The 13847-nt window shown below is 56.2% G+C and overlaps 3 protein-coding genes across 5 annotated transcripts in view; 1 reads left to right on the top strand and 2 right to left on the bottom strand.

Moving 5' to 3' along the window:
* EGFL8 (EGF like domain multiple 8) overlaps window positions 1-2335 on the bottom strand; it is a 3129-nt gene extending 794 nt beyond the window's left edge. The window contains exons 1-6 of the mRNA XM_023745659.1: window positions 2183-2335; window positions 936-1057; window positions 654-776; window positions 440-552; window positions 257-352; window positions 8-154 (exon numbers count right to left, since the gene is read on the bottom strand). Of these exons, the coding sequence (XP_023601427.1) occupies window positions 8-154; window positions 257-352; window positions 440-552; window positions 654-776; window positions 936-1057; window positions 2183-2227 (646 nt within the window). The 5' untranslated portion in view covers window positions 2228-2335. The remainder of the gene's footprint in view (window positions 1-7; window positions 155-256; window positions 353-439; window positions 553-653; window positions 777-935; window positions 1058-2182) is intronic.
* A 152-nt stretch (window positions 2336-2487) lies between these two features.
* Window positions 2488-10870, bottom strand: PPT2 (palmitoyl-protein thioesterase 2). Of its 3 annotated transcripts, none has more exons than XM_014446732.2 (9): window positions 10755-10870; window positions 9752-9945; window positions 9353-9506; window positions 8810-8905; window positions 8608-8715; window positions 7794-7877; window positions 7593-7677; window positions 3440-3494; window positions 2488-3275 (listed from the first exon to the last, which is right to left on the bottom strand). In XM_014446732.2, the coding sequence occupies exons 2-9, from the start codon at window positions 9935-9937 to the stop codon at window positions 3132-3134; spliced, it is 912 nt and encodes a 303-aa protein (XP_014302218.1). In that variant the 5' UTR covers window positions 9938-9945; window positions 10755-10870; the 3' UTR covers window positions 2488-3131. The 3 variants fall into 3 exon arrangements, with proteins under 3 accessions (XP_014302218.1, XP_014302216.1, XP_023601429.1); XM_014446730.2 differs by lacking the exon at window positions 10755-10870 and adding an exon at window positions 10071-10415; XM_023745661.1 differs by lacking the exon at window positions 10755-10870 and adding an exon at window positions 10124-10130.
* The window catches only part of PRRT1 (proline rich transmembrane protein 1), a 5226-nt gene continuing 2243 nt past the window's right edge, over window positions 10865-13847 (top strand). The window contains 3 exon segments of the mRNA XM_014446724.2: window positions 10865-11149; window positions 12722-12818; window positions 13662-13828. Coding sequence (XP_014302210.2) covers window positions 12800-12818; window positions 13662-13828 — 186 coding nt within the window. The 5' untranslated portion in view covers window positions 10865-11149; window positions 12722-12799.

Below are 13847 nucleotides of genomic sequence, written 5' to 3'. Positions count from 1 at the left end.
CTGGCGCCGGTCGGGGGCTCCGGGGACCCCTCCAGGCAGGTGCGCCCGTCCGGGCCCAGCACCAGGCCGCGGGGGCAGCCGCAGGTGAAGCTGCCGGCCGTGTTCAGGCACCGGTGCGAGCAGAGGGCGGCGCTGGCCCTGCACTCATCCACGTCTGGTCACGGGGAGAGGAGGGCTGAGGGGGGCGGGCGGGCGCCGGGGGGTGGGGGGTGGGGCGGGGGGGCCCGGCGCCGGAGGGGGCGGCGATCCGACTCACCCACGTGGCAGTGCTTCCCCCCCCAGCCGGGGGCGCACTCGCACCGGTCCGGCCGCAGGCAGGCGCCTCCGTGGAGGCAGGGCTTAGCGCAGATGGCTGCGGGCGCGGAGGGCCGTTCGGACCGGGCCGCGGGCTCCCAGCCGCCCGGCGCCCCTCCCCGAGGCCCGGGGAGAGCCAGCTCACCTTCCTCACAGGTGAGCGCCCCCGGGTGCCGCTTCTTCCATCCCTGGCAGCACACGGCGTGCGTCTGCCGCACCTCCCGCCGCACCTCCCGCCACGCCACGCGGTATGTGGTCCTGGAGCACAGTGCCCGGCTCGGACCCTGACGTATGGTCCTGGTCGGGGTTCTTGGGGTTCCTCTTGAAAGACCCCGGGACCCAAGCCCCCCATCCCTCACCTGTAGGTGCTGCAGATGCGCCTGCCCGGGCACAGGGTCAGGTAGGGCTTGTACACGGGTTGGCTGTAGGACTCGTTGTAACGGAGCGGGACCAGCAGCGTCTGCTGGGAGCAGACCCCCTGACTGCGCCCGGGCGGGAGAAGGTGGGGGCACTGAGCGGGCCAGGCCTGGGAGCCCCCTTCAGGTGGCGGCCTCCCCCCCTTTCCAGACTTCGCTGGCCACCTGTGAGGCCCACCCAGGTTTCCTGAACATCTCACCCTGCCCCTGCCCCCTGGTTGTCACCTCTCTCTGGGGGATCCACCCTTGGACCCGTGGCCGGACATCAGGAGGAGGAGTGAGAGGCCGCTTAGGAGAGTGCACAGCTCAGCCCGGGACCCCATGACCTCCTGACCCCAGACTGCCGCCTGCAGGAAGGAGAGGTTCAGGGTGCCCGTCCCGCCGCTCCCACGCAGCCCGCGGTGCCCTCTGAGGGCGACAGCACATTCATTTGCACACACTTGCACCAGTCACCGGGTCGGACACGGGGGCATGTTTACCTAACAGCACCCTTCCTTCAGCACCAGGCTCCCACCCGACACCTCTCCCTCCCCTCTACACACACACTTACCTGCCCTTCATGACCCTCTGAGCTCTAACATGCCCGCTTCCACCTTAATCTTCCTACCTTCAAAACCTTAGTTATTCACCACTACACCCCTCCCTCCTCACACACAAACTCCACACCCTAAACACATTCCTACCACCCTCACACCCCCACGCCATGCCATCACATACACCCTCACCCAGACAGCACCCCCAACTCACACTCTAAGGCTCCAAATGACCCCCACTTTCCCCATTGACATCCCATGCCCACCTGCCTTTCCCTCTCTCTGGGACAGTCAGGCCCACCAGCCTCAGCAGCAGCAGCTCGACTGGTGGGCAGGCTGGCTGCTGAGAGGAGGGGCTGGCCACAGAGCCCTCCCATTCCTGCCCCCTCCCACAGCCCCCCCAGAGCTCCAGCTTGGTGTGCTCAGTGGGGTCCAAGTCCCACCACTTTCCCCACCCAGGCAAAGGGCCCCCTAAAAGTATCTTCCCAACTTTCTGAGGCCCCTTCTTTCTGGACCCCCCAAATCAGCAGAGGCTACTTGCTATATAACTACCAGTACCCTTGGCCCTAGCCTCCCCCTTAAACCCAACACAGACTGGGGGAGAACTGGGGGGCAGGGAAAGAGCTGGCAGAGAACAAAGTGGGGTCAGGTCATGGGAGAAGAGGCAAGATCAGTTGAGGAAAGAAAGAAGGGAAGTCATCACAGAGGGGCAGGGGGCAACCCAGGGCACTAGGGGAAAACGGACCCCATTTCTTGATGACATTTGTCAGGGCCTGGGAGGGGGCACAGTTGAGTCAGCCACCGCCCCCTCTGCCAGAGTAGACAGGGCCCTATTGTCTCTGTCAAAATTCCTCCTTTCAAGGAAGAGGAGGCTCATTGTCCGGCCCCTCACCAGCTCTGGTCTACAAAGGTTGGAAAGGGGCTCCAAGAAATGCTTACCCTGACCCTGAGCCCCCTGGGCTGGCCTGGGGGTGGCAAGGACATTCCTTCATGAAGCTGGGGCACAGACCACTGAGGCCCTGGGCTCAGCCCCCCAATCTCAGCCTGGGACAGGAAGAGAATTGTCCTCGGCAGGAAAGAACCCACAGAGAATCAGGAACCCACACAGAATGGGCATTGAGAGAGCGGAAACACCAGGGGCTCCCACCCCAGACCAGGCATCCGGGCACCCAGGCCTCAGGCTCTCCATTCCCACCCTTTTTGGGGAGCCAGGTCCCCTCACCTGGAAATGAGCCAAGCCACACTGAGGAAATGGAATTTTATTTCCATAAATACAGGGTAACGCCCATTTAAGGGTAGCTAAAGGAGGGGCTGGGGCCTCAAAGAAAGTAGGCTCCCAGGAAGTACCCCAACACTGAACATAGGGACTGGGGGATCCCCAAACCTGAGATGGGCCTCGCAGGCCACAGATATTCCCCAACATTGACACTTCAAGAATGGAACTGTACCCACAGGGGAGCCTTGGACCCCGCTCTCATGGGTAGTCCTTCCTGGGGGTGAGGGCTGACAATGGGGGAGTTCAGCGGGAACAGAGTAACAATGTCCTGAGCAGCCTGGGAGGAGACCCCTGTGGTGGGCAGGCTGGGTTCCCCTCCTGCACAGCCAGAGATGGAGGAGCAGCCACAAGTTAAAAACCTGGTTTCTCACTTCCCAACCTCAGCCTTGGGAGGATGGGAGAGCATGGAGCCACCCCAAATGAAGACATGAGGTGGGGGAGACCCAGATTTGTCATTCACAGAGCAGAGGAGGGGGTCCTGGGAGCCCTGGTCGGTGGGGGCAGTGTGCAAGTAATGACATGGTCACAGGCGCAACGGAGCCTGACATCCGCTTTCCAAGGCCACCACTTGGTCTCTGGGCCGGGAGTTCCTCGGGACCCCTGGGCATGTCCTCAGGAGAGCCAGGGTTCGATGCAGGTCTCGTAAAGGGTGTGGTTGGAGTGCCAGGCCGTGTGGGCAATCCCGGCCATGGGACACCTCACGATGGCCCCCCGGGCCAAGAGAGTCTTCAGCCCAAAAGAATCCCGAAGATAAACCTTTGGGAGGGTAAAGGGGCATGGGAGAAAGACACAGGAGAGACGCCGTGAACTCCTGCTGGTGTCTCAGGCCCCTTCCCACGGTGAACCCCTGAGCTCAGGAGTCAGCAGTAGGGAGGGCTGCAGACAGCTGGGACGGGCATGAAGAAATCCCAGGGACTCACCAGTTGTTCCTCCATCTCCAAGACCGTCTCATTTGCGTCATAGAAACCAAAGAAGCTACAAAGAGATGGGGGTGGGCCATTATCAGGAAAGTTGGAGAAAATCAAGGTGGGGTAGGATCCTTTAAGAACTCACAGCCTGTTGGGGAGACAGGCAGCAGGGATTACACTCAAAATATTTATCTGGACATCATGCACCCTGTGAGATGACAGGTGACGCATGGAAGATACGGCATTACTTCACTGAATTCCCAAACTGAGGGACATTCTACAAAATAGATGGTCCATACACTTCAAAAATATCAATGTCCCGGACAAGAGGACTTTGGTAGTAGTCAAGATTAAGAGAAACTAAAGACATGAAAACTAACACATGATCCTGGGTTTGATCTTACACTGGAATTTTTTTTTTTTCCCTAAAAAGACAGCCCAGCCAGTGTGGCTCAGTGGTTTGAGTGTTGACCTATGAACCAGGAGATCACGGTTCGATTCCTGATCAAGGCACATGCTCAATCCCGGTCAGGACCCAGTTCAATCCCCAATATGGGGCATGCAAGAGGCAACTGATCAATGATTCTTGCTTCATCATTGATGTTTCTATCTTTTTCTCCCTCTCCCTTCCTCTCTGAAACCAATAAAAATATATTTAAAAAAAAAAAAAAAAGACAATTAGAGCCAGGTCAGTGTGGCTCAGTAGTTGAGTGTCGATCCATGAACCAAGAGGTCACCAGCTCAATCCCCAGTAGGGGGTGTGCAGGAGGCAGCCGGTGGATGTTTCTCATCGATGTTTCTTTCTCTCCCTCTCCCCTCCTCTAAAAAATCAATAGAAACGTTTTTTCAAAAAAGATAATTAGAAAAATTTGAATAAGGTCTATAAAGCAGTGGTTCTCAACCTTCTGGCCCTTTAAATACAGTTCCTCATGTTGTGACCCAACCATAAAATTATTTTCGTTGCTACTTCATAACTGTAAAGTTGCTACTATTATGAATTGTAATGTAAATATCTGATATGCAGGATGGTCTTAGGCGACCCCTGTGAGTCCTTGGACTGCCAAAAGGGTCGCGACCCACAGGTTGAGAACCACTGGTCTATAGCGTACCATATCAATGTTAATTTCCTGATTTTGATCATTGTATTGCAGACTTATAAAAAATGCCCTGTATATAGGAAATATGCACTAACATACTCAAGTTTTAGGGATAAAGAGATACTATGTCTTCAACCTACTCTCAAACGGCTCACACACATCCAGTAGGGGGCGTGTGGGAGGCAGCCGATCAATGATTCTCATCACTGATGCACCTACCTCTCTCCCTCTCCTTCCCTCTCTGAAATATATATTTATAAACACTACGTGATGAGTATATGAGATTGCTTTGTACTACTTTGGTAACTTCTTAAGTATGAGATTGTTTCAAAATAAAAAGGTCTTAAGCCCTAGCTGGTTTGGCTCAGTGGATAGAGCGTCAGCCTGCGGACTGAAAGGTCCCGGGTTCAATTCAGGTTAAGGGCACATGCCCAGGTTGGGGGCTCAATCCCCAGTAGGGGGCATGTAGGCGGCAGCCGATCAATGATTCTCTCATCATTGATGTTTCTATCTCTCCCTCTCCCTTCCTCTCTGAAATCAATAAAAATATGTATTTAAAAATTTTTTAAAAAGTTCTGAACATGTTTTTTAAGAATATATAACTGGCACGAGCATTGAGTGGATGCTGGCAATGAATAACTGAATGCTAATACTAAGTCCAATGGGCTACAGGAGCAAAGACAAGCCACTGCTTTAGTGTAGAGCAGGGGTGGGGAACATTTTTTCTGCCGTGGGCGATCTGGATATCTATATTATAAAAGGCCAGTGGCCGTAACGCCGTAACGACCAAACGGCCGGTCACGAGGAGGTGCATTGATGGGTCTCGTGGCGTGGCGGGTCTAGGGTCTCACACGATTTTGCGCGCTGGGCCTCTAGTTTATAACATAATTCCATGGCCATACCAAATTATCAACTTAAAAATTAGCCTGCTGTATTTGGTCAAACATTTAATTAATTCACCCCTAATGCCTTGGCAAGGCCAGACCAAACGATTTCTGGGGCCTTACCTGGCCTGCCCGTTTTAGAGCACCCCTGGTTTAGAGCATCAACAAAGGCTTCCCCGCCATGACCCTGGACTAGGGAAGGCTGCTGCAGGCCAATGGGATGCAAGAGCAAAGGCGCAGAGGGAGGCGCAGCTGCGCCCGCGGGGAGCTGGGTTGGAGGCCTGGAGGCCATGTGGAGAAGCTGGGTTTCACCAGGCGTGGGAGAGCAGCAGGGACACATCGACCTGGATCTGCACTCCAGCTCTGCCACACTCCCCGCTGTGTGCAGCTGGGCATGTTACTGCTCCCCCGTGTCCCATGTAAGAAATACCTCCTTCGCAGCGAGGAAGGAAAACATGTGGTTAACAGAGAGAAAGCCTGACTTCACCACTTACAACTCTATGAGCATAAGCAAGTAATTCCATCTCTTTGCACCCAAGTTTCCTAAAAGGTTGTTTTGAGGATTAAATTGAGCTTTATTTAAAGGTGCTACGTAACTGCAAGCTATCACTATCTTTATAGGGTTGTAGATCTGAAATGAAATGTAAATAAATCCCATCTCTTACTATTATTATATAAGGGATGTTACTCCTTCACTCAAAACCCTCCAATGTCTTCCCATTTTACTCAGACTATACAGTCAAGGGTCGTGGTTGCTGGGGGCTGGGGGAGGCTGGGCTAAGGATTTCGTGTTTAATGGATATGGAATTTCAGTTTGGGAAGGAAAAAAAGTCCTGGAGACGGATGGTAATGATGGTCACACTATAATGGAATGTACTTCATGCCACTGAACTGTGCATTTAAGAATGGCAAATTTTGCCCTGGCTGGTGTGGCTCTGCTGGTTGGAGTGTCATCGGTATACCGAAAGGTGGTGGGGTTCAATTCCCAGTCAGGGTACATACCCAGATTTTGGGTTTGAGCCCTGGTCAGGTCAGGGCACATATAGGAGGCAACGGATTGATATCTCTCTCTCTCTCTCTCTCTCTCTCTCTCTCGGCTACAGATTGATGTTTCCCCCTCTCTTTCTCTCTCTCTGTAAAAATAAATAAATACATATATACATTAAAAATGGCAAATTTTATGTTGTGTATATTTTTTTAAAAAAAGAAGTCAAGGGCCTTTGCCCTACAAAGGCTCAACATAACGGCTCCCTGCTACCTCTTTCAACCTCCTCTCCCACTCTCTCCCAGCTCCCTTATTCACACGGCCCCAGGGCCTATGCAGGTGCTGTCCTTCTCCCGGGCCTACTCCCCCACACTGTTGCACAACTCCTTCCCCGATTTCCTTCCGCCTCGGCCTCAGCACAAAGGGCAACTCTTCCCGGAGGACTTCTCTGGCCACTCCCTAAAACAGGCTCCACTCCTGACAGCCCTCCCCTGCCTTATTTCACTCCCACCTGACACAGACAGTTACATCTGTTATCTGTCCCCCCACTAGCATGTAAGCTACATTACAGCAGAGACTTCTTCACTGACAGCTGCGTTCCCCAGGCCCAGAACAGCGTCATGGCATGCAGTGCTCAATGAGTGCCTACGGAGGTCAGTGACACTTCCGAGCACTCATGGAGATCTGGAACCGAGGCTCGCACACAGTGCCACGGGGACCTGGATTTCCCGAGGAAGAGGGTGGAAGGGATGAGTAGGAGGCAATCACAGCAGACCAGGTAAGTAAGAGGTGACAGGAAATGGATTAAAAGGGCATGGAATGTCTGCACACGTTGTACCAATGTCAAGTTCCTGTTTTTGATACTGTGCTATAGTTACATCAGATGCAACCATTGGGGCAACTGGGTGAAGGGTACACAGGACCTCTCTAAACCATCTTTGCAATTTCCTATGAATCTACAATTATTTCAAAGTTAAAAGTTTTTTATAAAACTAGGGGTGGTAGGGATGGAGAGGAAATAGAATCAGCAGGATGTAGTGCCTGGCTACATACAAGGGGTTGGGGGATGACTCCCAGGTTTGGATCTTGGCTGACAGGCATTAACTGGACGGGGGGACCAGTGTTAGGTATGCGATGAGGACTGATGGGGATTAGGGGGTATCCTTAGCGAATCTTCGGGCCATGCAGTCCCTTGTTACCTGGACTGCCAAGGGGTAATGACACCATCGTCAGGGCCTCCGATCAGCACCATGCGGCCCACGCGCAGGAAGTTCTTCCGCCATGCTGCAGTTTGGGAGGAGAGGGCCCGAGTCAGCACAGGGGCCAGGCCAAGTTGGAGGGGGAACACAGCGGGTCAGAAAAGCAGAAAATGACACCCAAGCAGAAGCCTGGGGCCTCACCAGTGGCATTGGGATGGTCTCTCTCCCCATTGATCAGGGCCAGGAAGCTGCTGGCATTGAGGTACAAGTCGTCGTGGTGGGGATCTGGGCACAAACAGCATTTAGAAACACAGTCAGAGGAGCAGGGAGAGGAGGCAGGACCGGAGACTGGAAGACCCATCAGGAGCCTTCAGTAATAGACAAGGTGAATAGCAATGTAATGCAGCAACAATAATAACTGTGAACATGGTAGCAAACACCTTTACCTAGCACCTACTGTGAGCCAGATACTGTTCAAAGTATACTGTCCTCATTAATGTATGTAATGCTTACAACCACCCTGTAAGGTAAGTATGATATTATTCTTTTACAGCTGAGGAAAACTGAGTCACAGGAAGGCTAAGGAACACCCAAAGGCACCCAGCAGGGTCAGACTTCAAACTCCAGCAGCCTGGACCCAGCATCCATGGTCTTGAAAAGCACCTTAGGCTTTTGCACTAGGCCCACTGCTTGTTTCTGTAAAAGAAGTTTCATTGGAACAGACACATGGCGGCTTTCACACAGGCGTGCCAGAACGGAGGAGCTGTGACAGAGACTATATGGCCTACAAAACTAAAAATATTTACCATTTGGCACCTTAAAGAAAAAGTTTGCTGACCTCTGCACCACACTGTACTTTCTGAGACAACAGCTGATACACATAAAGCATTTTGTGCTCAATAAATATAAGTTATCACTATCGTTATTGCTATTGGCTATGGAAGAGGGGGGAGCAGCAGGCCCTAGCCTCCAGGGTACCCCTCCATGGAGGTCCAGGTTAGCATCCCCTACTCACCATGCCAGTAGTTGCATATGGAGAACTCCTGCCCCCAGGGGCTATAGCAGATCCGGTAGAGGTTAGACCTCATGGAGGTAGGGAACAGCCACTTCAAGTAGTCCGTGTCTGGCAAGAGAACAGCGGCGCCAAGTAGACCCAAACCTTTGTGGCACCCCCCCCAAACTCGGGACCCCCTATGAAGCCCACCGTACCCACTGACCTCCATACTGTCCCATCTGTGGGGAGGAGAGAGAGATGAAAGAATCCACATTGTGTTCATCCATCACGGAGAGCAGTGCCCGGCACACCAGGCCTCCTGTGGGCAGGCCACCACATGGGCAGGGATTTAGGGACAGCCAGCCCAACAGTCTCCACACTGCCTCCCCCACCACAACGTACAGAAGGAAGACTGAGGCCCAGACAACAGACACGTCCTGTGGCAAAAGGTCCCTATCACGTAAGTGACAGAGCCAAGAGCCAGACTTAGGTCCAGGGGTCTTCTGACCCTAACTCTAGGGTGTTTTTTACTGCCCCCCTCACTCTCTCTTAGGGCCAAGAACCATGGGTAATGGGGAAGGGAGGGGGTAGCAGCGTGTCCACTGAGGACACAGAGATGAGGCCCAGGGGCTGAGGGAAGTCAGAAAGGAGGGCTCAGGCACCGGGGTCCTGCTGGACAATGTGGTTCAGAAAAGGGGACACTAGGAAGTGCCCCTCAGGTAAGGATCAAGCTTCAGACAGTGCTTGGGATTAGGGGGTCACCTACCCTGCGAGTAGCAGATGAGATGCACCCCTTGAGGGGCCTTTGCCATGATGGGGGCCACGGCCTCTCGGAACCCTTGCACCTGTTCCCACAGGGGCCGCAAGCTCTCTCTCCCATCGAAGAGATCAAGCACCGTGACCACAGTCCCAGGGTGTGTCTGTGGGAAGCGGCAATGCTGCAGCTGGGGGTGGACTGCGAAGCCCTCCACTCCACCCCTGGCTGCGCCAGTGCCTACTGTGCCCCGCTAGAACCGGGGGTCTCGTCCCCCACCCAACTCTCCCCAGTCCGGCACCAGCTCCCGAGGAACCGGCAGGCCAGAGGGGCGGCTTTCAGTTCCGCACGCGTCCTCCCTAGCCACCGCAGACGCCCCCAACGCCCCGCAACCGGGTGTCCCGGCCAGACCTCGTTGATGTAGTCCAGCAGGTGGCGGAAGCTGTACGAGCTGTCAAAGAGCCCGTGCACCACGATGACCGGCTTGTAGGAAGCGCGACGGGGCGCGGGGGCCGCCGGCAGCAGCAGCAGCGGCAGGAAGGGCAGCGCGAGCAGGATCCCCGCAGGGGGCAGCCGCGGCCCCCGGAGCCCCGGCATGCTCTCACCTGGGGAGGGGGGGCTCGTGAGGGCGGACCACGGCCCCTGCCCTCGGGGCAGACTCCGCGCTATCAAGCCTCTCCCGCCCGGGCCCCCCAGGTCCGGGTCACAAAACAGCCAACTTTTAACTTACTCCGTCCTCTGCCCGCAAACACACCCCCTACGGCGCAGACGCAGGGCGCGCACCCGAAGCCCCGCCCCCAGCTCGGCGGCGACCTGGTGCCCCGGCGGGGACCTCCCGAAAGCGTCGTCCCCGCCAGGCACCAGCGGGCTTCTGCAGGCAGGACCTCTGAGCAGCAGCCAGGTCCCAGGGAGGGCGCACCCTCCCGCCGGCCCGGCTCCGGGAGCCCGCCCCGCCCGCTGTTTACTCCTCCCGGGTCTGGGAGCCCGGGGGGGAGGGGAGGGGAGGGAGGACGGCGTGCGCCCGGGAGGGACGGGGGGAGCGGGGCGGCAGCTCGGGGTCGCGCTCAGCCGTCATATCCGGGGCTTTCCCTGGCAACCGTGCCAGCGTCCCAGGCAACGCAGGCCGGGGACCGGAGGAACCATGGAACTTTCCATTGCGCCCTGGGAGCGGGGGAGGACAGAGGCGGAGCGGTCCATTTAGACGGCGAGGAGAGGGAGAAGCAGCAGAGAGGTCCTGGGAACAGAGAGAAGGCCTTCGCCCCAGTGCCGGGTCCTGGGGTCCGGCTCCGCAGGGAACTCGACGTTCTCTCCCCGGGAAAGGCAGTCCTCCGCGCTTCGCCGTCGCTGCCCTGGGCTGGAGCCAGTCCAGGCGAGCCCCACCCGCCCCTGCCAGCCCGCCCGCTCGGCCTCTTACACCTCTTGATCCTGAAGTGCGTGTAGTCCCTTGTCTCCCGAGGCGCGGAGAGTCCTCCTGGCCCCTCGAGCTAAGAGCAGCCTGGCCCAGTTTCTCCTGCCCTACTCTCCGCAGCTCCCAGAAAGGATCCACCCCGAAGGGGTGGAGGGCTCCCGAGGCGGCTCTGACTCACGCTTGCTAGCGTGGTTTCGACCAGACTTTCAACCAGAACGACCCCCACAATCTGGCCCTTAGCTGGGAGCTCCTGGGGCGGCTCCCCACCCAGACCCTCCCACCAGTCCAGACTCCCAGCCCCAGGCACCCCACCTCTCCACCTGTGACCCTGACCCAAAACCCAGGAAGAAGTTAAGGAAATAAAATGAACTCACTGTGGCCAAGCTGCTAAGTTACTAAAGGTAAGCAGGCTGCGGTATGAAGAAATGATTCTATTCTTGTTTTAACTTAAACTTTGGAACTTTCTAGTCCTGCGTCAATGCCTGCATATACCTCAGACCTCCCGACAACTGAGAAACTACTCTGACATCCAGACCATCTGACATCCAGTGTGCAGACCGCTGGTCAGCTAGAGGACTACCCATCCAGAGGCTAAGAATGAACTGATTCTTCTGAAAAATGTACCCTATAAGCCGTTCTTCCTTCTCAGGAACACTCCAAGTATTGCTTAATTGTGCTACCAGTTTGCCAACCCTAAGATCCTTGGATAAATCTTTGCCATTTCTTTATATCAAAGCCTCCAGACACTTACTGAGTTCCTTGGACACCAGGAGCCCCAGTTAGAGCTTTTACTTAGCATTTAAAGGTGTTTCCCTTGAGAAAAGAACTTCCCAGATTGTCTGAACCCCTCCCTTGTTCACAAGGTCTTTGCTCGTCTAAAGTAGTTCCCAATCGAACCAATTTGAGCTCTGAGTTGTGTGGAATGAGGATGAGGTGGTGGTACAGGTTAGGGCTCCCACAAACACCGTAGAAACCAGAATGAGGAGCCATGATTTACATCTCTGCAGCCTGGGACTAGCCCAGCTGAGGGTCTCTGTTTAGACATGAAGGGGAAGGACACAGCCCAGGAGAGTGACTGTGTCTTGGCGGGTGGAGGGGGTTAATAAATGGATCTGAACCCTGGCAGGCCCAGGAACTCTAAGAAGCCCAGAAGCAAAGGGAGAACAGGGGATCAAGTACATCTTCCCAAGCCAGCTGCCAGAAATGAGCAGCCCCTTCACCTCTCCCTCTCCCAGAGTGCGTTAACTCCTTCACCCTGGGGGAAGGAAGTATGGGTGCATGCCCCAAGCTTCCCCTCCATCCTGCCCCCTCCCCATGGGGAAGGGAGGGGGCTTTCTCCCAACTGTTACAGCCCGAGCCTCCCACTGTACTTCCCCATTCGCCCAGGCCTGGGTGGCGGGTTGGAGCTATAACCCTGGGAACTTTCCAGGCCATCGCAGGTCTCAACTCTGCATACACACCTCTCTCATACACAGTTGTCTCTTCTAAAGTGAGGAGACAGGGGCAAGAATTTGGGAGAAGATTCTGGGACGGGGCGAGGGCGCTGGGGGGAGCTGGGCGGGGGAGCGGCCTCGCTGGAGTGAGCCAGACCTGCAGGGAGCTGGGTATTGAATCTGAGGAGCACCGACTCCATTCCTCCCACAGCTGATCACTACAGCCAGGCTCCGAGGGGCCGGCTCTAGAGTGTTCTCTCTCCCTCCTTCCTCTCCTTAGTCCCACCCACTTTGCCTGGTCTTGCTTGCCTCCCTGTTTCCATGACAACTCCAAGGGAGCCCAAACTGGGGGCTTGAATGCTGGGGTGAGAGGAGGAGAGACGAGTGGGGGTACGTCTGAAGAGCTCCCCCAACCCCGCCTCGGTCCCTTTAAGCTCTCCCCCCTCCCTGTTCTCCCTCTGCCCCCCCACCCCCACCCTCCGCGGCTGTCTTCTCTCCATCTCTTGCGCTCGCTGCTGGCTGCGCAATCCCTGCACCCAGACTCCAGCTCCAGCTCCAGTTGGAGACCCCCGACTCCAGCTACAGAGACCCTGACCCAGCGAGACAGAGACTGCAAGCATGTCATCAGAAAAGTCAGGTAAAACGCCACAGCCAAACCTCCCACTCCCTCTACGGTCTCCTGACCCCCGCCCCCCCCTCCAACCCCCTCCCTTACCTCTTCCTAGCAGGTCTATCCAGCTCTCAGCCACCCCTAGACCCCCTCCTCTTCCTTCTCTTCCTTTCCTCCTTCCAGTTTCAGCCTCTGTCCCTGCCAACGTGGGCAGCAGGGGGTAGGCTGAAGCAGTAAGGGAAGTAGGAGAGAGTGGCTTAGCATCAGCCAGGTGCTGCAGGCATAGCATCGTGGGGAGTGACAGATGGACAGATGGCACTGGCTGGCATGGGGACATCCAGTGGGGACGCATGGAGACACCATCAGATGCGGGTTGTTAGGGGAGTAAAATCCAGCAGACCCTCCTTTGTCAGCCCTAAAAGAAGGAAGCACTGAGATTCCCCGCCCCCCCCCCCCCCCGCCCCCAGGAACGGCAGGGGGGGCCGTGTCAGCCGGCACGGCTTGCACAGTGTTGAACTGACACACGTTAAAGCCGTGTTGCATGGCTACATGTAAACGCGCAGGACGAGCTCAGAGAAGGCAGGCCCGAGGCAGCCACAGCCAAGCAGGCCCTGCTCCGCGGTGAACGCTGTGGGCCCCGTGCTGTGAAGAGCAGAGAGTTGTGACCTCAAAACTAGATAGAAAGAAGTGGGGGAGCACAGATGGCCTAGATACAAGCCCACTCCTGCCCCCAAAACGAGATGGCTTCTCACCTGTCTCCTCTGTCTCTCCCACTGTCTTTCTCCATCCCGGACCCTCTGTGTCTCCCCGTAACCCTCCCCATCTCGCTCTTATCTGCCCCTGGACCCTCGCCTCGGCTCACCGCCCCAGGCCTCCCGGACTCAGTCCCTCACACCTCTCCGCCGCCCTACAACGCCCCGCAGCCGCCCGCCGAGCCCCCCGCCCCGCCCCCGCAGGCGGCGCCCTCCGCGCACCACCACCACCACCACCACTACCACTAGTCGGTCACCGATTCCTTCCCGCGACTCGTGGCCGCGGCAGGAAAAAAAAAAAGAG

This window comes from Myotis lucifugus, unplaced genomic scaffold (assembly GCF_000147115.1).
Source record: "Myotis lucifugus unplaced genomic scaffold, Myoluc2.0 scaffold_563, whole genome shotgun sequence".
NCBI classification, from domain to species: domain Eukaryota; kingdom Metazoa; phylum Chordata; class Mammalia; order Chiroptera; family Vespertilionidae; genus Myotis; species Myotis lucifugus.
Note: the sequence above shows the minus strand (reverse complement) of the source record. Positions and strands in the feature narration are given on the sequence as shown.